The sequence below is a fragment of the Candoia aspera genome, chromosome 4 (genome assembly GCF_035149785.1).
Source record: "Candoia aspera isolate rCanAsp1 chromosome 4, rCanAsp1.hap2, whole genome shotgun sequence".
In the NCBI taxonomy this organism is placed as follows: domain Eukaryota; kingdom Metazoa; phylum Chordata; class Lepidosauria; order Squamata; family Boidae; genus Candoia; species Candoia aspera.
The window spans coordinates 3,514,135-3,537,462 of NC_086156.1; the positions used below are offsets into that span (position 1 = coordinate 3,514,135).

At 48.6% G+C, this 23,328-nt stretch overlaps 1 protein-coding gene across 1 annotated transcript in view; it reads left to right on the forward strand.

Moving 5' to 3' along the window:
* GJC2 (gap junction protein gamma 2) overlaps positions 1-22,279 on the forward strand; it is a 32,799-nt gene extending 10,520 nt beyond the window's left edge. The window contains exon 2 of the mRNA XM_063303286.1: positions 20,502-22,279. Within this exon, the coding sequence (XP_063159356.1) occupies positions 20,522-21,772 (1,251 nt within the window). The 5' untranslated portion in view covers positions 20,502-20,521 and the 3' untranslated portion in view covers positions 21,773-22,279. The remainder of the gene's footprint in view (positions 1-20,501) is intronic.
* The last annotated feature ends 1,049 nt before the right edge of the window (positions 22,280-23,328 follow it).

The following is a 23,328-nucleotide window of genomic DNA, read 5'->3' on the forward strand; positions in this document are numbered from 1 at the left end:
CTTTTCTTTCTCCTGATTAGACCCTGCTTGGAACAAACTGTCCAGATCTGGGCACCAGAAAGGACAGTGACCAACTGGGGCAAGTTCAGAGGAGGATTACGAAGATGGGGAAGGGTCTAAAAACCAAACCCTGCAAGGAACAGTTAAGGGTTGGGCATGTTTAGTCCGTAAAAGAGATGCCCGAGGGAAGATACAATGAGAACAGGATTTTTATTTAATTATAGTCCGTGACTGGCAAGATAAAAACACAGAAGTGTTGACCAAAGAACAGAAGCATTTTATTAGTCAAATATGACCTAAAAGTTAAGAAGTTTTGATGGGAATTGTTGAATATCTGAAGGGCTGTCACACACAGAAGGGACTTATTCTTTTTTTGCCCCGGAGGGCAGAACCAGAAGAAGGGGGTTAAAATGGCAAAGAAGGAGATTCAGGCTAGACATCAGGAGGAACTTCCTGACCACATAGAGCCAGTGGAACAGGCTGCCACAAGGAGTGGGGAATTCTCTGTCACTAAGGGGTCTCAAGCAGAGGCTGGAGGTCATCTGTCAAAGATGCTCTAGTGCAGGGTTCCTCGACCTCAGCGACTTACAGATGTGTGGACTTCAACTCCCAGAATTCCCCCAGCCAGCCTGCTGGCTGGGGGAATTCTGGGAGTTGAAGTCCACACATCTGTAAGTCGCTGAGGTCGAGGAACCCTGCTCTAGTGGATTCATGATCCTTTGTGGTCTTTTTCCAATGTTAGGATTCATGATCCTACGATTCCCTTTTGATGCATGAGAGTATGTGGGAAACCTGTGGTCAGACATAAATTGGAAGGTGTTTAAGATAGAAATTTATTTATTTATTTGTCACATTTCTATTACTAGATCTCTTCCATTGTTAATCTCTTCCAGACAAAAAGAAAGGTAAATTTGAGACTGTTAAAGGGGAGCTGGGGGGATGAAATAACCTGCTTTTTTTTTTTTTTACTCTTGAGGATATGCAAGACTCCCCCAACTTTTCATTATTTTATATCGTTTTATTTGTTTCAACTTTATTGATCATTAAAATTATGATTACGTGCCATCAAATTGGGGTCGACTCTTAGTGGCCATATAGATGGACTTTGTCCAGGAGAATCTGCCCCCAACCTGGTCCTTCAGGTCTTCCAACAGTGCCCCCATCTCCACCATAACTGAGTCCATCCACCTTCTGCTGGTCATTTTCTTCTTCTCTTTCCTTCCACCTTTCCCAGAATTATGGACTTCCCAAAAGGAGGTCCATCTTTGCACTGATTGATTGATATGCGCCATCAAGTCAGTGTTGACTCTTATTGACCACATAGGTAGACTTTCTGTGGGATGATCTGTCCTCAACCTGGTCCTTCAGGTCTTCCAATGGTGCACCCATCTCCACCATAACCGAGTCCATCCACCTTCTGCTGGTCCTCCTCTTCTGCTCTTTCCTTCCACCTTTCCTAACGTTAGAGACTTCTCGAAGGGAACTGGCCTTTCCATTGATTGATTCAAGTAAATTTCATCTCTTAAAGACCACATTGATGAATCTTTTCCAGGAAGATCTGTCCCAACTTGGTCCTTCAGCTCTTCCAACGGCACCCCCATCACCGCTGCAACCGAGTCCATCCACCTTCTGCTGGTCCTCCTCTTCCTCTCTTTCCTTCCACCTTTCCCAGCATCGGAGCCTTCTCCAGAGAGCTGGATCTTTGCATAATGTGTCCAAAGTAGGATAATTTGAACCTGATCATTTGTGCCTCGAGTGAGAACTCTGGATTTATTTATTTAACAAACCATTTGTTTTCTTAGCTGTATTGGACAGCAGCAGTGTGGGAGGATGCTTTATAGATTAAGAGTAGGGAGATGAAAAGCCACAATTTCTTACCATTGCCTTGCTGGTTAGGATCTGCAGTTCAACTGTAGATTTCCAATTCTGGTGCAAATCCTCTCCTACTTGACTTACATACTGACCCTGAGAGGCCTCTGCTCCACTGGCTTCACAATTTCTAATAGTGAGAGTCACATTGATTGCAATTTCATAGGGGAAAATCCCAGTGTCTAGATTTAAAGCTTGAGAATGGAAATTAAAGACATGACAAAGCTTGTTAGTAGCTGCATTTTCATCAGGGGCATCTGCATGGGCAGGGGGTCTGTCAAAAACTCCAGGCTGTGCGGTCAAAGCCTGCTGCTTTTCTAGGCGCATCGCAACACATAAAAGTGGCACAGTCACAGCCAGCATCTTGACCCTTTTTGACCCCCTCTGCCAACGCCCCTGATGAAGAAACGGATTAATCTTTAATCATTTTGCAAAAGGCAAGTTTAGTGTTATAGACGCCAGTTGATTAGCACTGTTGTGGGAAGGGAAATACAAAGGCCAGATAACTGGGTAGAACTGGAAGCTATGTTTAATTTTTTCAGTTGAACTTAGCCAGGGGGCACGCTTTGCCCTGAGCAGTCCCTTTTGGACGTTCTAAGGGTACCCCTGTGTACCTTTGATTACGTCCATGTGGTGATGGCTCAATAGAAACTCTAAGCCATGTGCTGTTATACTATATAAGGACCCTAGACAGACCTTTACATATGTGACCTTGAAGAAACAACCCAGTAAGGACTGTGATTTCTATTTAATGTTACTTCTTTCAGACAGGGACTCAAAAATATACTCCAGGTTGCCCAGTTTTGTGCTACCATCTGTACGATGTGCCACACTTAGGTTTAGAATTTCTAAAATAGCATTTTATTTTGATTTATTTAAGTATTTTTATTCTTAATTATTTTTAGATCTTATCATACTTATTGTCTTTCTTGTAAACACACGCGCGCACACACACACACACACACACACAGATGTAATACTGCTATTATTAGAATTTTTTTTTTCATTCATTCACTGCCCACTTGCCATGAAACATCACTCTTGGGATATCTCATAATCCACATGATCACTTCCAGGGCCGCAACTAGGCTCTGTGTCACCTGGGGCAAACATGGATTCTGCGCCCATTTTGGTGCCCCCCCCAGCACTCATTTTGACGCCCCCCTGCAGTGGCTAAATTTGATCAATCAATCAATCAATCAATAAATTTTGGCGCCCCACCAGCGCAGCGCCCGGGGCACATGCCCCGGTTGCCCCCCCCTACTTGCGGCCCTGATCACTTCCCCTAACACTGATTCACCCACCGTCTTGGCCCACTGCTGTGGGAAGGACCAAAGGCTAGCAGATTTGAGGCCATTCACATCTCCGGGATACAGGTAGTCCTCACTTAATGACCGCTCATTCAGCAACTGTTCGAAGTTACGACATGCTGAACGAGCGGTACTTACAACGGGTCCTTATAGTTGTGGCCATCACAGCATCCCTGCAGTCACATGGATCTGGGCGCTTGGTGACTGGCTCACAGTGACAATGGTCACAGCATCCCACGGCCACGTGATCGCCGTTTGTGATCTTCCCTGCCAGCTTCCCACAAGCAAACTCAGTGGGGAAGCCGTCAGGAGGTCGCAAATGGTGACCATGTGATGTTGCGCTTTACGACTGCATCACTTAGTGACAGAGTTTCTGGTCCCGATTACCGTTGTTAAGCGAGGACTATCTGTATGGTGTTCCACAGGACAGGCACTGCTAGAGAGAAGACGCATCTGCTGGGTCTCTTCAGATGCTATATTGGATAGAAGGGTCCTGGAGCATGCCCACCTTCTCAGGCCTTGTGGGATGGGCAGAAATCCACAGGTGATCCCACAGAGAGCCCAGCCCTGTTCCATGCAGGTGACCAGCGCCTTGAATTGCAGCTGGAACCTCCTGAAAGCCAGGGCGGTTCCTACAGTGGAGGCTACTATTACTACTGCGTTGCTGCATTCTGGACCAGCTGGAGCTTCTGAGCAGTCTTCAAGGGCAGCCCCATGTGGAACCCACTGCAGCAATCCGGGTGGGAGGCGACCGAGCATGAGTGACCACGCGTAGGGCCTCCTGGTCCAGGAACGGTTGCAGCGGGCACACAGAACGGATCTGTGTAAAAGCCCTCTTAGTCACGGCTGCCCCTGGCCCAGATTTTGCAGATAGCAAGATTCTGCTAATGTCACCTTACAAGGAAGTTACAGCCAGCTCCTCTGGGTGTGCTTCTTCTCTGCTCCACCTCGCAAGGCTGACAGACTGCCCTTGTACACCCCGCCCCCCCAAAGCTTCAACTGGTACAAAATGCAACAACCCGTATGGTATAGGAGCTGTAAGGGTTGTCACGGTTTCTCCGCATGATTCAGGTGTTGGTCTTGACCTATGAAGTCTGACGTAGCTCTGGGTATCTACAAGGCTGCCTCTGAGCATATAGAGAAGGCCTTAAGGCCCCCCTCCTGCCCAGCTGAATCATCCGAACTGAAGCCGTATCAAATGTTATAAGTATGGGCACTTATGAGTGGTGTGGAGTCATTTGGAGGGTAGCACAAAATTGTTGTGTGCATCAGGCTGCCACCTTCCTCCTGTCTTGTGTGCCTAACACTCAGGTGTTGCACAGGAGGGGAATGAAATTGCTTTGCACCTAATATGCCAAACATCTGCGTGGTGCAGAGAACAATGGCAATGGGAAGGACGGTGCCTGGGAAAGGTCAACCCTGTGTATCTCTATAGAAAAGGGTGTGTGCATGCGCGTGTGTCAAGGCAGGGGCCAAATATTAGAGAAAGTCAGAAATAGTGTTCAGGGTCATCACTCCTGCTTTTGATGGAAGGTCTGGACAAGCCACAGGTGAGTGAGTTTGTTCAATATGCCCATCCATGCTGAAGAAGCAAGCCTCTTTTCAGTTGACTTTAGAATTAAAAGGCTTGCCTCTTCAGCACGGGTCCCTGATTATTGGTGGGGCTTATAAGCCAACCTTTGCTTGGTTGTTGCTTCCAGCTCACAGTGCCTTGGGGAGGGAGCAAACAGGGATTTCTCTTGTTTCCAGGGCAGATGTGCTGAGAATTAAGCACAGAGTAGAAAGGCAGAGATTTATTAAAAAAACAACTTTAAGGCCTGCTTTGAAAGTGCCCAGGTTCTTCTCTCTGGCTTCAGTAAAAGTTCCCAACTCTCTCCGGTGGGGAGGAAGGGAGAATTGCACTTTCATACTTGCAAGGTTTTGTCAATTCTACTTTACAATAAAGTGGAATTAGTTCATCTGGTTGTGAATCCTATCTGCTTTACCCGTGAGGCTGACATCAATCTTGCAAGTATGAAAGTACAATCCTCCCCCTGCATCTCCTTTACAGCCTGAGAAACTAGGCAGGGTCCCTTCTGAGCCTCTTGCCTGCCAACTATCCAGCTATGCTGTCTCTTACCTGAGCGTTCCCTTGGCAGCGTCTCTTCACCCCGTCTTCCAAGGTCTTTCCCACGTACTATTACCCCTGGGTGCCTGCTCACAAGAAATACCGTGCCAGGCTGGCAGATGTAGGCAGATAGTGGGGGGTTTATCATACTTTGTGATGCACAATGGAGAACCCCTGCATCAATTCCACATTCAGATGTTTGCAGAAAATGCATGCTTCTCTTAAACATTAAACAGCAACTGATCTGGCCGTGCTGGCAAATGCTGGCAAGTGCTCTGAGTTTAGCACAATTTCCTGCCCTCATGTGCATTTTCCCTTTCCCTTGCAGGCCCAGGGGGTAGCACGCAAACGCAAGTCCATTTGATTTCATTAATTGAAAAAAAAAAACACTGGTTAACACGATTCACTTCTGTCGTGCATTAAATTGTGTAGCGGTGGGGGAAAAGAGCTGGATTTAGGCGGCAGGATCTCCAGTTCAGGTCCCTGCTGTACCCTGGGTGATTTAAGGCCAGCTAGACTACTCTCTCGCAGTCCCACCAGCCCCGCAGGGTTGTTGTTGGGATAAAAGGCAACTTAAGCTCCCGGCAGAAAGGGAGAGATGTAGCTGCAATCGTAACGACAGAAAATAAAAAAAGCCTCTTTGGCCGTATTCAAAGCTACCCTGGGGGACAATTTGAAGGGTTCCTGCAGGCTGAACATCATAGTTCTCAAAGGGCCACAGGTAGCTACCCATGCCTTTGCAGGGAATTAGATGCACGGCCCAGGCCGCGCATCTAATTCCCTGCAACGGCATGGGTGCCAGCATTTGTGCTCTTCCCCTGTCCTCTGTTTGCAAGGTTGGAAAACTCCCAGCTCGGGAATTCTTTGCAACCTCACTTCGGCACCCAGCAGGCCTTGCACAGCTAAGAGCCCCCAAAAGTGCTGCAAAGTCCCACCTTCCAGTCATTGGCACGCTCTCCGGCTCTTTCTGCGCCTTTGTTCGACTCGCCTTCCCATTTCCTTCTCTCGGTGACAGGCCCGCGCTGCCCGGCCCTTCGACAGGTGCCAAAGGCCGCTTCTCCTCCGGGATGGCTTTGAACAATGCCAGCTCGCCCTTCCCTCGCCCCGAACACCGTTCACATCTTCCTTTTCCTCTCTTCTCATTACCTCTTTGAACTCCCCATCCAGCCCCATTTCTATGCAGGGAAGAGGGGGCGACCCCCAGCGCTCCCGAACAAGGGTTCCGTTTCCTTCCATTTAGCCGCCTCTCTCATAACACGTCCAGAAGGACCTCCAGGAAGGGCCCTGGATGTAAAAAATGGGGTGGGGGTAGGGGTGGGAACCCAGCAAAATAGCAAGATTGGAAAGGTTATGATTTCCTGTTATGAAAGTTTCAGGAGCGACAATAAGTGGTTTAGAGAAGGAGAGGGCATCAAAGGGGTTCCACCAGCGCATTGAATGAGACACGGCCCTTCTGTTTCCCTAGTACCGTTTCAGGACAGGAAAGCCGTTGGCCAAAGAAGTCACGACTTTTTGGGAGCTGTGTTGGAGACCCCCCTCCCTGATTCTTCTTTCTGTGGTTAATTTGATTTCAGTGGTGCTGTTTCTGGACCGAGAACAGACAAAAAGAAACAATCCAATGTGCAGTGTCTGCCAGAGCAATCTTCCTGATTTCTCCTTCCCACCCACCCATCCCAACTGGTGTTTTTGTTGGCAAGGTCTGTGATGGAGTAGCTGGCCACCCTTGGGGGTCTTTTTAATGTTTCCTGAGGTGGTTCTTTGCCCCCATGGTATGCGTGGTGGCCACCAGGGTGGAGAAGACAAGATCACTGTGGTCATCAATGGATTTTACACCATTGGTCTGAGACACTAGAGGACACTCTAATTTTGGGGAACCAGCTTCCCTGTGTCCATAACTGCTCCTTCTTGTCTTCGGGGATACCAAGTCAAAAATAACCAAAAAGCTGAAGCGGCTCGTATTTTTTCCAGTTCTGGTTCCAAAAGATGAGTGGGGGGGTTGCAGAAAGACAGCCTCACTTTTCAGCCGGATTCCAGCCTTGGGAGATGCTTTGAGGCTGCCTTGAGCCCACGTTGAAGTTTTCACACCGGCAGACACCTTGGCAAAACAAAGTGGGCTTTTGGTCCAAGCAGCCGTGAGAATTAGTTGTGGTTCTCCAACGAATCAGTTCCAGGAGAGAGATGAAAAGAACCCCGCTAAGTCAGTTTCGCAAGGCCTTTCTTTGTCCTTGAGTTGGATAGCGGGGTACCAAACGAAAATTGCTTGAGCTGGGAGAGGGTTGGTAGATCCCATCATCTCACAGGAACATCTATTTCTGTTTTGTTGACTATTCTAAAGCCTTTGACTGTGTGGACCATAACAAATTGTGGCAAGTTCTTCGTGGTATGGGGATACCAAGTCATCTTGTCTGCCTCCTGAAGAATCTGTATAACGACCAAGTAGCAACAGTAAGAACAGACCACGGAACAAAGGACTGGTTTAAGATTGGGAAAGGAGTATGGCAGGGCTGTATACTCTCACCCTACCTATTCAACTTGTACGCAGAACACATCATGCGACAAGCTGGTCTTGAGGAATCCAAGGCTGGAGTTAAAATCTCTGGAAGAAACATTAACAATCTCAGATATGCAGATGATACACTTTGATGGCTGAAAGTGAAGAGGAACTGAGGAGCCTTATGATGAAGGTGAAAGAAGAAAGTGCAAAAGCTGGCTTGCAGCTAAACCTCAAAAAAACCAAGATGATGGCAACCAGCTTAATTGATAACTGGCAAATAGAGGGAGAAAATGTAGAAGCAGTGAAAGACTTTGTATTCCTAGGTGCAAAGATTACTGCAGGTGCTGACTGCAGTCAGGAAATCAGAAGACGCTTAATCCTTGGGAGAAGAGCAATGAGAAATCTCGATAAAATAGTTAAGAGCAGAGACATCACACTGACAACAAAGGTCCGCATAGTTAAAGCAATGGTGTTCCCCGTAGTAACATATGGCTGCGAGAGCTGGACCATAAGGAAGGCTGAGAGAAGGAAGATCGATGCTTTGGAACTGTGGTGTTGGAGGAGAATCCTGAGAGTGCCTTGGACTGCCAGAAGGTCAAACCAGTCCATCCTCCAGGAAATCAAGCCAGACTGCTCACTGGAGGGAATGATATTAAAGGCAAAACTGAAATACTTTGGCCACATAATGAGAAGACAGGACACCCTGGAGAAGACGCTGATGCTGGGGAGAGTGGAGGGCAAAAGGAAGAGGGGCCGACCAAGGGCAAGATGGATGGATGATATTCTAGAGGTGATGGACTCGTCCCTGGGGGAGCTGGGGGTGTTGACGACCGACAGGAAGCTCTGGCGTGGGCTGGTCCATGAAGTCACGAAGAGTCGGAAGCGACTAAACGAATAAACAACAACAAAAACAAAATCATCTCACAGGAACCAGTCATGATAGGTTGGGGAATCAAGGTTAGTGGGGCCCTTGGGATAACCGTGGTGTTCTAACTTCCACCTGCCTTGAAAAAGAGTCTGGCTTGGTGCCTCACTTGGGCCCTTGGAGACTGGGTTGAAGTCAGGACTGAATATTGGTTGGGGGTGAGGGGAAGCAATCTCAGGATTTTCCTTTGCCTGGAAGAGGGGATGAAGCTTCTCATGAAAGGAAGGATAAGAACAGTTAGGGCTTCTTCTTCCTTCCATAAGACCATGAAACTGGGAAATCCTGGTTTGGGAATAAACCCAGCTTTCTTGCAACCAAATCCATCCAGGAGGCTAGGTTGCAAGACTTCAGTGCTTCAGAGCCTCTCAGGAAACCCTTGCCCAACAAACAATCAAAGAAGGATCTTTGCAGGACATCCTCAACATCTGGCCTGTCTCCAAGAGCTTTGTGAAGTGTCAGGTTCCACAGGGGACCTGAAATTTCCACAGATAACATGCTCCATCATTCTGAAGGATGTGAGTCACATACAGTGGCTTTAATGCCTTGTTGTTGTTGTTGTTAAGCCTGCGCTGATGGTGGTTTAGTGAGCTACAGATGAAGCTGCAAAGTTCTTTCAGAAGATATCAGGGATTTGCAACCTCCGTTTGGCAGAGTAGGAAGCCTCTGCATTAGCCAGATGTGCTTTAAATACGAGATGCCCGGTCGCCCTTCCTTCATCAGCACGCCTTCAGATTTCAACTCTCCCTCTCCTGAGTACCCTTCTTTAAAATCTCCCCAAACATGTTTCTTCTGGACTTCCCATTGGTTTAAGGCAGTGTTCTTCAAGCTTGTCCACTCTAAAATGTATGGACCTCAACTCCAGAATTCCCTAGCCAGGTGGCAGCTGGTCAGTATGCCAGCCTTCCAGCCGAAGGTTATGTCTCCGCTTGAAGACAGAGCTTGAGTTTGTTTCATACAACCTTCTAAAGCAGTGTTTTTCAAACTTGGCCACTTTAGAATGTCTGGACTTCAACTCCAGAATTCCCCAGCCAGCAAGCAAGCAGGGGGTTGCACTGGAGGACCTCTAAGGTCCCTTCCAACCCTATGATTCTCTGGATGTTTTGCGGGTGTTAGCTGCCCAGGGTCGCTTGGCGAGAGGGGCAGCCATACACATTTAATAAAACAATAAATGTAACTATTACTGCTATTATCCTGGTAAGAATCCAGGCCGCTTTTTCATTCTTGGAGCCATCTGCTGCCCAACTGTGCAAACACTTGACCCTGAAAAATGAGTGTTTTCTCTCTAATGAGTGTTTGTCTGGTGGGGATTCTAAATTTCCCTCTGAAATACATAGTTTGCTGCCTGCCAGACCAAATATTTGCCTCTGGCTTCTCTTCTATTTTGCGCTGTTCCGTCTACAACTACCTGAAATGTTATCGTCTTGTGGTCTGTAGCCATTCTCTGCGGTGTAGCTTGGCAGAGCTTCCAAAATCTATCTCAGCTTTGGGATAAGCGATTTCTCAAGGTCTCCCTGGAGAGGTGTGCTTTTCTCCTCTTTAGGACGGAGCTCTGCCCTGTTTTGAAACCCCCAGTCCCACTTGGAAGATCTGTAAGAGTTTTCCATTCTCAAAGAAGTCTGCTCGTTTGTCTCTGCATGAGATGATCTTCTTCTCCTCCTCCTCCTCCTCTTCTTCTCCTCCTCCTCCTCCTCCTCCATCTTCTTCTTCATCTTCTTCTTCTCCTTTTCCTCCTTTTCTTCTCCTCCTCCTCCTCCTCCATCTTCTTCTCCTCCTCCTCCTCCATCTTCTTCGTCTCCTCCTCCTCCTCTTCTCCTCCTCCTCCTCCATCTTCTTTTCCTCCTCCTCCTCCATCTTCTTCTTCTCCTCCTCCTCCTCCATCTTCTTCTCCTCCTCCTCCTCCATCTTCTTCGTCTCCTCCTCCTCCTCTTCTCCTCCTCCTCCTCCATCTTCTTTTCCTCCTCCTCCTCCATCTTCTTCTCTCCTCCTCCTCCTCCATCTTCTTCTCCTCCTCCTCCTCCATCTTCTTCGTCTCCTCCTCCTCCTCTTCTCCTCCTCCTCCTCCATCTTCTTTTCCTCCTCCTCCTCCATCTTCTTCTTCTCCTCCTCCTCCTCCATCTTCTTCTCTCCTCCTCCTCCTCCTCCATCTTCTTCTTCGTCTCCTCCTCCTCCTCTTTTCTCCTCCTCCTCCCTCTTCTTCCTCCTCCCTCTTCTTCCTCTTCCTCTTCCTCTTCCTCTTCTCCTTCTCCTTCTCCTTCTTGGCATACCTCCTGATTGTAAGGCTGAAAGCTGAAGCAGCAACTTCAGACATACCCAGAGATACTGGCCCCCACATATATTTACATTTATGGCTGACTGGAAACCCCTTACAGACTTTTTGCACGAAATGGGGAAAAAAACGCACTTATGACTTGTGGTCTTGATGATTAGAAAAAAATTGGGTAATAGAAAAAAGTGAGGTTTTGTTTGTAATCGTAGAGTAAGAGATAATTTGGTAATTGTACTTATATCGAAATCAGACGCTTGCTTGCTTTTTCTTCTTTTTACTTTTGATTCATTGTGTTCATTTTTATGTTCTTTGTAAAACCTTTAATACAATTCATATAAAAAAGATACCGACACACGCACCTGCATATATACATAAAGATGCGTACACCTGCACACTTATACCTACATAAAACTAGCCACTGTTGGCAGTTCGTTTTGTGGCTAAGATGCTCCGATTGCACCCAAATTCAGCAAAATTGCCTCCTCCTCCGCTTTCCATATAACGGTCCCCACCCTATATCGGGATAAATCCCATGCATTTATCAGTTTGTTTATTCATTTGCTATAGCTGCCCAACTCCGACGGACTCTGGGCAGCGTGCAGAACCGAAAAACAGTAAAAACTGTCAAAAGGGTAAAACCAGCCAGACTGGAACGACCAGATTGGCCATGCTATGCGCTGACTCAGTATCTGAAATGAGAAAATTAGTATGAGTCTCTCTAGATTAGAAAGAAATTTGTTCTAATTTCTTGCCAGGCTGTTGAATCAGCTGCTCTTCTTAGAAGCCAATTTAAGTCGTGACTTTGGGTCATTTCTGGGATGATCGGGAGGGTGAACCATCCATCTTCGCCCTAGCCATTGCTTTTTAAATAAATAACACCCCCAAAAGGCATCTTACACTTGTGGTGGCCTCTAAATGTGGCAGTAAATGAACAAATGCGAGTTGGGTGTTTTTAAGAACGGGAGGACGACATTCGGGTCAGAAGGGGAAGATTTTTTCAAACAAAGCCAAGTCAGACCTGTTTGGTGCTTGGAGGGGGGAATCATTGGGAAATCCGTGGTGTTGTGGACCGTGCTGGGAATTTTTTTTAAAAAATGTCAGGGTGGGAGTGTGCTGCCGCTAATTTGTGCCTCGACATTTAATGGCTTGTCTAAGCAGCCTCTCTTCCAGGTGTTAATTCAGTGTTTCTCAACCTCGGCCACTTTAAGATGCCTGGACTTCAACTCCCAGAATTCCCCAGCCAGGGCTGGGGAATTCTGGGAGTTGAAGTCCAGACATCTTAAAGGCAACCCCGATCCCAAGAGAAGGATATGGTGAAAATCATCTGCTGCCATGGCAATATAAAATGACCCTCCTTTGTAAAGTTAAATTATTTGGGGGGGAAAAAGCAGATCTTTTCAGGGATGGCCAGGCAATTCACCAGGTGTTGCTGGACCACAGTTCCTAGTGGCCTCAGCCATCACAGTTCACGGTGAGTGTGGAAGCTGGGTGTGGTAGGTCAGGAATACCTAAAGGGTTGTAGGCTGGTTATCCCTCTGTTAGGCTTTGTTTTAAATTTCCCACAATGCCCTGAAGTGATCTACCTGGTGGGCATTCTGGGTAATTAATAGAAGGAGCATGGTGGGGCCAAGTTAGACCTCCTCCCCAATGTGATAGGCTTTGTCCCACTCATGTTGGACCTAGGGATGTATAGTTTGGGGCCCAAGACTTCTGGACTCTTTGACCAAATGACCATTTGCACAAGGGCCGGCAAGGGGTCTGCGTTCATGCAACGTGTTAAGTCGTGGTCTGCTCTGACACGGCCAACTGTGTCAATCACACTTGGATGAGGTTCACACAACCCCCAAGCCACTGATTCTGTTTTACACAGCATACTAGCCAGATTCAGTGGTCTCAGGCAGGCAAACCATAGTTTGGCTCACTGCTGGGGTGATGGAGAAAGAGAGATGGCCTTTGGATGTAAGAGAAAGTGAATCGTTTCCTATTGGAAAATAAATCTGGATTTTCATCTCAAAGGCTGGGTTCACACAACACCAAGCCTTCCCTGCATCAGTTCTGCAGTTTTAATGCCCAGCGTCCTAAGCTTGGTTATGTTTAACCTTGGTTTGTTTTAACTTAATTTGGCTTAACTTTGGTCTGTTCTAATCTTGATCCTGGTGTCGCATGAACTAGGACTGTTTGGTGTGATGTCGTAGGGAAGGTGTTGGATTGGCACCAGGTTCAAATCCCCCCATACCCTTTGGAGCTCCCCCCTCTCTTTCCCCCAGCCCAGCCTCCCTCACAGGGTGGTTGTTCTGGGGAAAAACAGGTGGCCGGCGTGCTGCATACGATGCCTTGAGCTCCTGAATCAAAGCCGGGCTATCAGCCTCACTGAGAAATAAAATCAACAAAAGGTCCGGGAGCTTTCTTGCAGCCTAGCTGCTTTTGTACGGCTCCATGTCCTTTGAAGACTTTTGCACGACAGGCCTGGCTGGGCCAGAGAAGTCCCCAAGTGCCAAGATGCCAACGCCTCTCGCCACGTTCCTGGGATGGGCACCTCGGAGAATCCGCGGCCACTTTGTGCTGGAGGGGAAAACGCCTCAAAAGAGTTGCATAAGGGAGTGACAGGAACTCATTCATGGAAGGAATTGTTCTCTTCCAGCATATGTTTATCTCTCCCCCAAATAGAGGTTTTTCTGGCTGTCTGCGAGGCTGCTGGGCTCTGAAGCATCTTCCAAGCTGCTCCCTCCAAACCAGGGTTTCTCAACCTTGGCAACATGAAGATGCGCTGCTGGCTGGGAATTCTGGGAGTTGAAGTCCACGCATCTTCCAAGCTGCCAAGGTTGAGAAACCCTGGTTTGGAGAGTAGCCCATGCAGGGACCGGGGGGGGGGGGGAGGGTGATGGCGTTTGAGAATGGAGACCTCTAACAGCTGTGAAAGGATGACTCCAAGAAAGAAAGATGGCTTTTCTCTTTGGAGGGCAGGAATGATGGAACAAAGCTGCAGGAAGGCAGATTTGACAGAGTTGCTAACAGTTCAACAACCCTGTGAGGTAGGTCAGTTAGGCTGAGGGAGTGTGAGTCACACAGGAAGTTTCCAAGGTGGAGGCTGGAGGTATGCCTGGGGGTCTCCGCTCCTTAACTGACGCACCACCCTGGCTCTTTTGCGGTTAACTGCATTCATGCACTTTTTGGCCAAGTTAGCAGTTTAATGATAGCATTGCTTTCTTTTTCTTTCCTTTCTTTTTCTTTCCCCTTCCTCCCTCCCCTCCTCTCTCTTTCCCTCCCCTCCCCTCCTTTCACCCTCATCCCTTTCCTCTCTCCCTCTCTCATTCCTACCTTTCTCCCTCTCGCCTCGCCTTCTCTTCCCTTTTCCCCTTCCCTTCCCTTCCCCTCCTTCCCTTCCCTTCCCTTCCCTTCATTACTCCCTTCCTTCCTTACTCTGTCTCCTCCCTCCCATCTCCCCTTCCCTTCCCTCGATTACTCCCTCCTTTCCTTCCTTCCTTCCTTCCTTCCTTCCTTCCTTCCTTCCTTCCTTCCTTCCTTCCTTCCTTCCTTCCTTCCTCTCCTGCCTGGCCTCATCTCACCACCCAGCCAACACCACTAGAAACCCGCCCTGTGGGATTTGGGGAAGGGCCATTGGGATCATCACCATCCCAGAGCCCTCCAGAGGCAGGTCAAAGCCACCCCTAGCCGAAAAGGGGCCTGGCTGGACCCGGCCGTGGGTCTGCGCTGGGTGCCGCAGCGTCTCCCGGTCTCCGTGGGCAAAGGAGCCGGGGTGGGAGGTGGCAGCTGACGGGCTGATCGGCTGGTCCTGCCTGGTCCCGAGTTTTAATTTTGCCTTCTTGTGGGCTGCCCTGAGAAGCAGCCTTCGGATGAAGTCGCCCTCTGAGCCAGGCCGCCTCTTACTGGCGTCTTTGTGAGACGGATTTATCAGCACTGCCTGCTGAAGCGTCTCCTGTGAGGAGTCTGTGGCTTATCTTCCTGCATACAATGGTTGTAACCACTGGCTGGAACAATAACTTTGCAATAAATCCTTTTTCAGACTGTCCGGCAAGCCTCCTGCAGTGTCTTTTTCCGGCGTTTATATCTCTGTCCTTCCTTTGTTTTGTTCTGGTTTTTTTACAGTTCCTCTCCCTTGTTGCCAGTTTCCTCCCTTCCATGTATTAATTCTCTTCTTGCCCCAGTGTTGAGCTGGCGATGTCTCCTGCATCTGAACACCCGCTTTTAATTTTGGGAGCTAGCCCGTTTGGCGGATTTCAGCCCTTCAATCGTCTTTCGAGCTAGAAGCTTTATACGGTTCCTTGAGCTAAGATGCCAACACGCAATTGAGATCCTCTGGAATCCAAAGCAAATTCTGAAAATGATTTTATGCTGTGATTCCCAAGCCCACCTCCTGGAGCATCTGCAATTCCGCACAATGCGTCCCGTTAGAGACAGTGCATTTTTCAAAAGGTGCAGAGCTTTTGAGAAATCCTCCGTAGAGGCATCCGTCGCATCAGCCACTTTCTCCGAAGGCTGCAAGCAGGTCGCTCTGCTCCTTTCCTACCAGTGCGTGATGCCATGCCCCACAGAAAGGGGGCAGAGCTCACGGCGTGATGCTGCTTTTGTCATCTCCCTCCCCACCCTTGACTTTCCCCGGCAGCCACCCTTGGGCTGGTCCATAACAGGAGAAAAGAAAATTGTGGGCTTCCTTTTTGCTCAGAGATTGCAGCCCAGCGAAGGAAGGGCAGGTTGGCCAATGTGGCTTCAGCACCCGCTTCTGCTCCAGCTGGTGGAGCCCATCCTGAAATATCTGGTAGCCTTCACCAGACCCTGGTGAGAAGAGTTGCCCCAAAGGGAGGTCTTCATTGCAGGTCGGCCTGCCTTGATATGGGATGGCTGCCCGCTGAATTTGCTGCCAACCTAGATGCCCTACCATCTACCATCTATGGGGGGAGGAAGGCAAGCAAAGGGCAACTAAGGGGTTGGTGTGAGCTTGGGAAAAGATGCAGCTGCCTTAATGAGCCCCCTCATTAAAGCAGCCCTTCCAACAGTCGCATCTTCTTCAGGCTTGAGTGGAAGCTCTGAATACAAGCTGCTGCCCCCAAATCATTTTTCCAAATCTTTCTCAAATGATGCAGAGTCCTAATCTCTGTTATCGTTCGGCGGGCCTCGCGTGCTCTTGAAGCATATCCCCTTTGTCTCTGCAGTTAAACAATGCAAAATGCAACCTCTAGTCCAGTGTTTCTCAAGCTGGGCAACTTTAAGACGGTGGACTTCAACTCCCAGAATTCCCCAGCCAGCCTGGCTGGCTGGGGAATTCTGGGAGTTGAAGTCCACCCGTCTTAAAGTTGCCCAGCTTGAGAAACACTGCTCTAGTCAATTCACTACAGACGAAGCGAAGCAAAATCTTGGATTTTTTGTCTTTTTTGCAGAAGGATAGACTTTTTTATGTCTTTGTTACCAGGCAGAATTCCAGGTATCCTGCTCTGGTTTCAGTCTCTGCCTTGATCTCCTGAGCCCCAGGTAAATGCCACCACCAGGAGCTCGCTGGAGTTTCCTCTGCTGGGGACTTGCGGGTAGTTTGGGCGAAAGTGGCTTTGTTCTGACTTCTATCCCAGCTTCCAATTTCTCCCAAAGATTTCCACTCAGGGCTTTGCCTGGCCACGTGCTCCCCAGATGGTTCTCATTAGTCACGCCTTCCGTCCTTCTGAATCCGTTACCAGTGCCTAGACTGGCAGCCTTAACTTTTAGCTTAACAGAAAGGAAGCAAAGAGCAGAAAGTTAACCAGAAGGATTTTTAGGAAAGCTTAAGAGGGTAGCTGGAGTCCCTTCCTTCCTTCCTTCCTTCCTTCCTTCCTTCCTTCCTTCCTTCCTTCCTTCCTTCCTTCCTCCTTCCTTCCTCCTTCTTTCCTTCCTTCCTCTCCCCTCCCTCCCTCCCTCCCTCCCTCCCTCCCTCTCTTCCTCTTTCTTTTGTTTTCTTTTCTCTCTCTCTCTTTCTTTCTTTCTCTTTTGATTGATATGTTGGCAGAATCCATCATGGAAATGCTGTGATTTGGGAGTTGTTGTTTTGAATTGATGCCTTTGGCTGTTTGGAGAAAGGTGTGTGTGTGGGGGGGGGGAGAATGAGCGCTTTGCTGTCAGAAAGGCGGAGTTGGACAGGATGCATTTAAAAGTTTGCCAGAAAGCCTTCCTTCCAAGCTGGCCGAGGATTAGTTTCACAAAGCATTGTGTTTGTTTGTTTGTTTTGGATGGGGAGACACATTTTCCCCCTCCGGATTTCTCCCCCTTGAAGAAGCATCTGGCCCGAGCTGAAACATCATTTCTGTGAGTACCTGGTTTGTATTAATTTGATCCTCCATTCCGTCTCCCGGTGTCGTTTTAGAGAGAATTGAGAGCAAGCTATTTTTAAAAAATGTTCCTGCAGCTCTTAAACTTGCATTAGAGTCTTAAAGAAGGCTCGGCCTTCAACAAAGCACAGCGTTTAATGGAATTTGTGAGTTCAGAATAGCAACTTTCCTAAAAAAGCAAGGTCTTGTGGTGAAAAAGATTACCGTGTTTATAACGGGGTAAGATTTTGTGGATTGCATTCCGCTGTCAAAATTTATGCACGCTGTCTTTGGTGTGTCCCAACATTTCTCTTGTCTTTGCTAATGTGGAAGTCTCCCTGCTGTCTTAAAAGTCCCCACCAACTTTTCTGAGGTTCTCTCTTGTGGTCCATCTAGGATGAAGCCACTGGAGCAAAGATGGAAGAGAAGATGCATGCATATGTAACACCCCGGTTTCAAGCAGGATTCCTGCCTCCTTTTCTTTTAATTATTCCATATTCTTGGCTAGTTCAGTTTCTGGATATTTCCATATGGAAGACTCCAAGCATCAATTAAAAATCAGTCTGGTGCAATCAGTTAAAAATTTAAAAGAACACTCCATCTATCAATTAAAAATAATTTCAGAGGAATCAATTAATTAAAAAAAAAGACCCCATCTATCAATTAAAAATCATTCTGGAGCAAACAGTTAAATTTTTTTAAAAAGACTATCAATTAAATATTATTCTGGAATAATCATTTTTTTTTAAAAAAGACCCCATCAATTAAAAATCGTTTTGGAGCAAACAATTTTTTTTAAAAAGACTCTATCAATTAAAAAATCATTCTGGAATAATCATTTAAAAAAAAAAAGACTCCATCTATCAATTAAAAATTGTTTTGGATCAGTCAATTAAAAATTTAAAAAAGACCCCAAGCAGCAATTAAAAATCATTCTGGAGCAATGCAGGTTTCTCCTAAGGGTAGTTGAGTTCTAAAGGGGCTGAGGACTAACAGCTAACAGACTTGGACCCAGGGTCCAGCATTTCCATCACAACTACAGTGTGTACGTGAGAGAGCCATCCAGGGAGACAAGCATATTTTGAGGTTGGGGGCAAGCAGCAATAGATAACCTGCCCTTCTTTCAAGTGTGGTTTGAAATAAGTTCTAAGGCATAGTCTTGTCCCTCTCCAGTTGGCCACCCGTACCTCCAAGATGGGGTCTGAGGACCAGAATTCTCAGGAGAGGCTTGGGACTGGGGAATTTCGGGAGCTGGAAGCCCCAGAATGGGGGAACTGGTTTGTCTGGAGCACAGTTTCTCAACCTTAGTAACTTTAAGATTACTTAATAATTAACTTTAAGATTACTTACACACATGCCCTCGTTAGCTCCCATATTGACTACTGCAATGCGCTCTACATGGGGCTACCCTTGAAGAGTATCCGGAAGCTTCAGCTGGCCCAAATGCGGCCGCACAGGCTATTTGTGTTGCCCCTAGAAGGGCGCACATAACACCTTTGCTATGTGAGCTGCATTGGGTACCAGTGTGCTTCCGGGTCCAATTCAAGGTGTTGGTTATCACCTTTAAAGCCCTACATGGCATGGGACCGGGTTACCTGAGGGACCACCTCTTCCCCGTTACATTGACCCGATCTTGCAGAGAGGGCGTGCTCAGGACCCCGTCGGTAAGAGAATTCCATCTGGCGGGGTCCAGGAGGCGGGCCTTCTCTGCGGTAGTGCCCGCCCTTTGGAACATCCTGCCCCCGGAGGTGAGGCTAGCCCCATCACTCCTGGCCTTCCAGAGGAAATTGAAGACCTGGCTCTGCCAGCTGGCCTGGGGCAGGGAGGAGAGGAGTCATGCCTGGGGTTGGCTAGTGCCTTGAAGCACCCCTTCCACTTGAAGACTGAATGCGATATAGCCATCTGGACTTTATTTGTATCTATATTATTAATAATTTGTAATTTTATAATGTATTTTATATATTTATTGTTTTATTGAGGATTTTGTTGTAAACCACCCAGAGTTCCTCCAGTGGGAGGAGATGGGTGGTGACAAATTTGATAAACAAATAAACAAATAAATCTGAGCTACCCCAGGGACGAATCAGTCTGAGCGCCGTACGGTCCTCCTCTGATTCCGTGGATGTGCACAGGAGAGGGGATGTTTTTTTTTCAACCTCCCCATCCAACCTACAGCTCGGCCTCCTCCTGATGGTCTCCCATCCAAACACGAACCAGGCCTGACTCTGCTTAGCTTTTCCAAGGTCAGAGCTGCGAGATGCTGCCACCTGGCTGCATGTTAGGATGTACTGAAAAGGGAAAAAAAAAAAAAGTTTATCTCAGCAAAGTGTTGAGTTGAAAAGGAATTAAGAAATTAACTTAAACCTGGGACTGGCTGTGACTTAGGTAGCTTTCCCAGTTAACAGATGGGTATATTTGGAGTACACCGTATCAGATTGAAGGGTCTTCCAGAAAGGGGAAGGAAAAGAAAAAGAAAAAAAGGGAGGGAGGGAAAGAGGAAGGGAGGGGCGGGGAGGAGGAAGGAAGGAAGCCCCTTTATATAAAAAAGTAGCTGGAAATGGGGAAGGGTTGCATCTTCACTTTGCTCTGCAGCATGCTGGTTTTCTAAACACATGACTTTGCGTCTTGAAAAAGTAAGACACGTTCCATCAGGTGACTTCCTGCCTGCAGATCAGACCGAGTCCTGCTTTAGGCATCGAAGCAGCTGGGTGACTTTGGGCCGGTCCCTCTCGCTCAGCCCTAGGAAGAAGGCGGCCAGGGCAAACCACTTCCAGAAATCTTGCCAAGAAAACCACAGGGACTTTATTATGATGGTGATGATTGAGGGCCAGTTGGGGGGCCTTAAGATGTGTGGACTACAACTCCCAGAATTGCCCAGCCAGCCATGCTTGTTGAAGACCTCACATCTTAAGGTTGACAAGGTTGAGAAACGGTGGCATAGAGGTTAAAGTACCAGGCTAGAAGCCAAGGGACCCTGAGTTCTAGTCCTGCTCTAGGCATGGATCCAGCTGGCTGAGCATGGGCCAGTCCCTCTTGCTCAGCCTGAGGAAGGAGGCGGCCAGGCAAACCACTTCCAAAATTTTGTCCAAAAATGTTATGGACCTGAGTCAAGACTGAGTCAAAGATACCCAGAAATGGATGGATGGAGGGGATGGATGGATGGATGGATGGAGGGGATGGATGGAGGGAGGGATGGAGGGATGGATTCATATTTTCCAATCTCCCTGTTTTATGTTACAGGCCGTAAATGATTAGCCCCTATGACAAACATGAGCTGGAGTTTCCTGACCCGCCTGCTGGAAGAGATCCACAATCACTCCACCTTCGTGGGGAAGATCTGGCTCACCGTCCTCATCGTCTTCCGCATCGTGCTGACGGCCGTCGGAGGCGAGTCCATCTACTCGGACGAGCAGAGCAAGTTCACCTGCAACACCAAGCAGCCGGGCTGTGACAACGTCTGCTACGATGCCTTCGCGCCCCTTTCGCACGTCCGGTTCTGGGTCTTCCAGATCATCATGATCTCTACCCCCTCCGTCATCTACTTGGGCTACGCCATCCACCGGATCGCGAGGTCCTCGGAGGAGGAGAAGAAGAGGTTTCGGAATTTCAAGAAGAGGAAGCAGTTCGTGCTCAACTGGCAGGCGGCCCAGAATCTGGAGGACTCCCTGGGCGCAGAGGAGGAGCCCATGATCGCTGAGGAGGTGGCGGAAAACGAGGAGAAGAAGACAAAGGAGGAGGAGAAGAAGGGGCAGAAACATGACGGCAGGAGGCACATCCAGGAAGAGGGGCTGATGAAGATTTATGTCTTCCAGCTTCTCACCAGAGCCTCCTTCGAAGTGTGTTTCCTGGTAGGGCAGTATATGCTCTATGGCTTTGAGGTCAGACCCTACTACCTTTGCAGCCGAGACCCCTGCCCCCACAACGTCGACTGCTTTGTGTCGAGGCCCACGGAGAAGACCATCTTCCTCCTGGTGATGTACGTGGTCAGCTGCCTTTGCCTGTTGCTCAACCTGGCAGAGATGTGCCACCTGGGCATCGGCACCATTCGCGACGCCATCCGTGAGCGGAAAATCCACAGCTTCCGGCAGCCGCCTTACAATTACGCCGCCTACCCAAAGAACATCTCCTGCCCGCCGGAGTATAACCTGGTGGTGAAGTCGGAGAAGCAGGCCAAGATCCCCAACAGCCTGATGGCTCACGAGCAGAACTTGGCCAACGTGGTCCAAGAACAGCAGTGCACCAGCCCCGACGACAACATCCCCCCGGATTTGTCTACCCTCCATAAACACTTGCGGGTGGCTCAGGAGCAGCTGGACATTGCTTTCCAGAGCTACAACGGCACTCAGGGGAACAGCCAGCCCTCGAGAACCAGCAGCCCGGCCTCCAGCGGGTCGATGGCAGAGCAGAATCGAGCCAACGTTGCCCAGGAGAAACACGGGGCCAAGCCGAAAGCCAGTTCGGAGAAGGGTAGCGTGAATGGCAAAGACGGGAAAAACTCGGTGTGGATCTAGAGCAGGGTGAACAGGCCAAGGGCCCCAACTGCCTGGTGGCTGCGCATCAGGAAAAGGGGGGTGCCTTCTTTGATGAAATGGGCTTTGTTTCGGAGAACCCTAGGCGTAGACAAGGCCGAAGCGGGAGTGCCATCCGGTAGTTGACCAGAGGCCTTTGCTTAATTCCTTGGTTTGTATATGCTCCCCCCTTTCATTTTCTGGGAAAAGCAGAATCTGTGCCCTCCGATGGCAGCGCGGGAAGGATCCGTCCTCGACGTTTGTCCTCGTCCTTCCAGGGAAGATTCAAACACGGTGCTGATTGCAAGATTTATCCTTCGACTTGAGGCTCCAGAGAGCAGACGAGAGAGAATGCAGTTTCTCCAAGGGGCTGTCAGTCACCCCTTGGCACGAGAGCCCACCTTCCCAACCTGCCTTGCTCGGTTGGGGTTCTCAGGTATAACCTCCCTTTCTAAACTGGCGGCATTCAGCACGTCATCCTACGCCGTCCCTCCCTCCCTTTTTTCCCACGCTCGTCTGTCTTTTTCACATTCCGGGCCACCCATCTGAAGAACTGCCGTATTTGAAACGGACCAATTCCAATCCCTTCCTTACCTCAACGTTGGGCTTCTGCAAAGGCAAGATGGCTTTCTCCTGCCCTGGTGCCTGCCAGATACTTAGATTATGACTCTCTCCCTTCGTAGCCAGTGCAGACCTAGGCTGGAGAAGGGTGCATTTTTTGCCATTTTTTTAATGTCTTCTTTGCAATCTTTTCTCTTGGCAAGGGGAAACGTCCTGTCCTGTGAAAGGGAGCGATAGATGGGAACGTGGTCTAAATGCCGTCCCCTGTTGATGAAGGGAACCACTGTGTGCCCTTTGTTGCCCAGTGCAGAGCCCTTTCTGGGGGTGTTCCTCCTGCACTACGCGATTGTGAGGCCAAACCATACCACCTCTTCCTTGGTGCATTTGAAGATTTCTTTGGAGGACTAAAATAACCCCGAGCTGAATTAATTTCCAGGTCCCTGGAGCGAAAGCAGCATCTGCAGAGGTTGCAAAAAATGTCGGAGCCAAAGGACACTTTTTTTTTTTCCCCTCCAAATTTTAGAACCTTTGTAACTGCAACTAAAGGTACAAGAACCTGCAGCTTTGGCAATGTCATCACTGCAGAAGAGTTCCTGCAAAGCGAAAGTCGGCCTTTTGCAAGAAGGTGCAGAGCAGGTTCTGTTGAGGGAAATGAGGTCTTTCTGCTGTTGGCTTCAGCTATGACACGTGCTTGGGGATGTTGGGCATTTTGTTATTTTTTTCCCCCTTCTCTGGCACTACCCTGAGAAATGAGTTCCAGGAGGTGCTGGGAATGCTTCATGAAAGGTTGCGCCCCTTCAGGATTTGCAGCGTGGGAAAAATTCTCCTGCTGCAATGCACCGGAAGCAGGACGCATTTAGTCACTCCAGTGCTGTGCTTCTCAACCTCGGCAACTTTAAGAAGCGTGGACGTCAACTCCCAGAATTCCCCATGGCTGGCTGGGGAATTCTGGGAGTTGACGTCCACGCTTCTTAAAGTTGCCGAGGTTGAGAAGCACA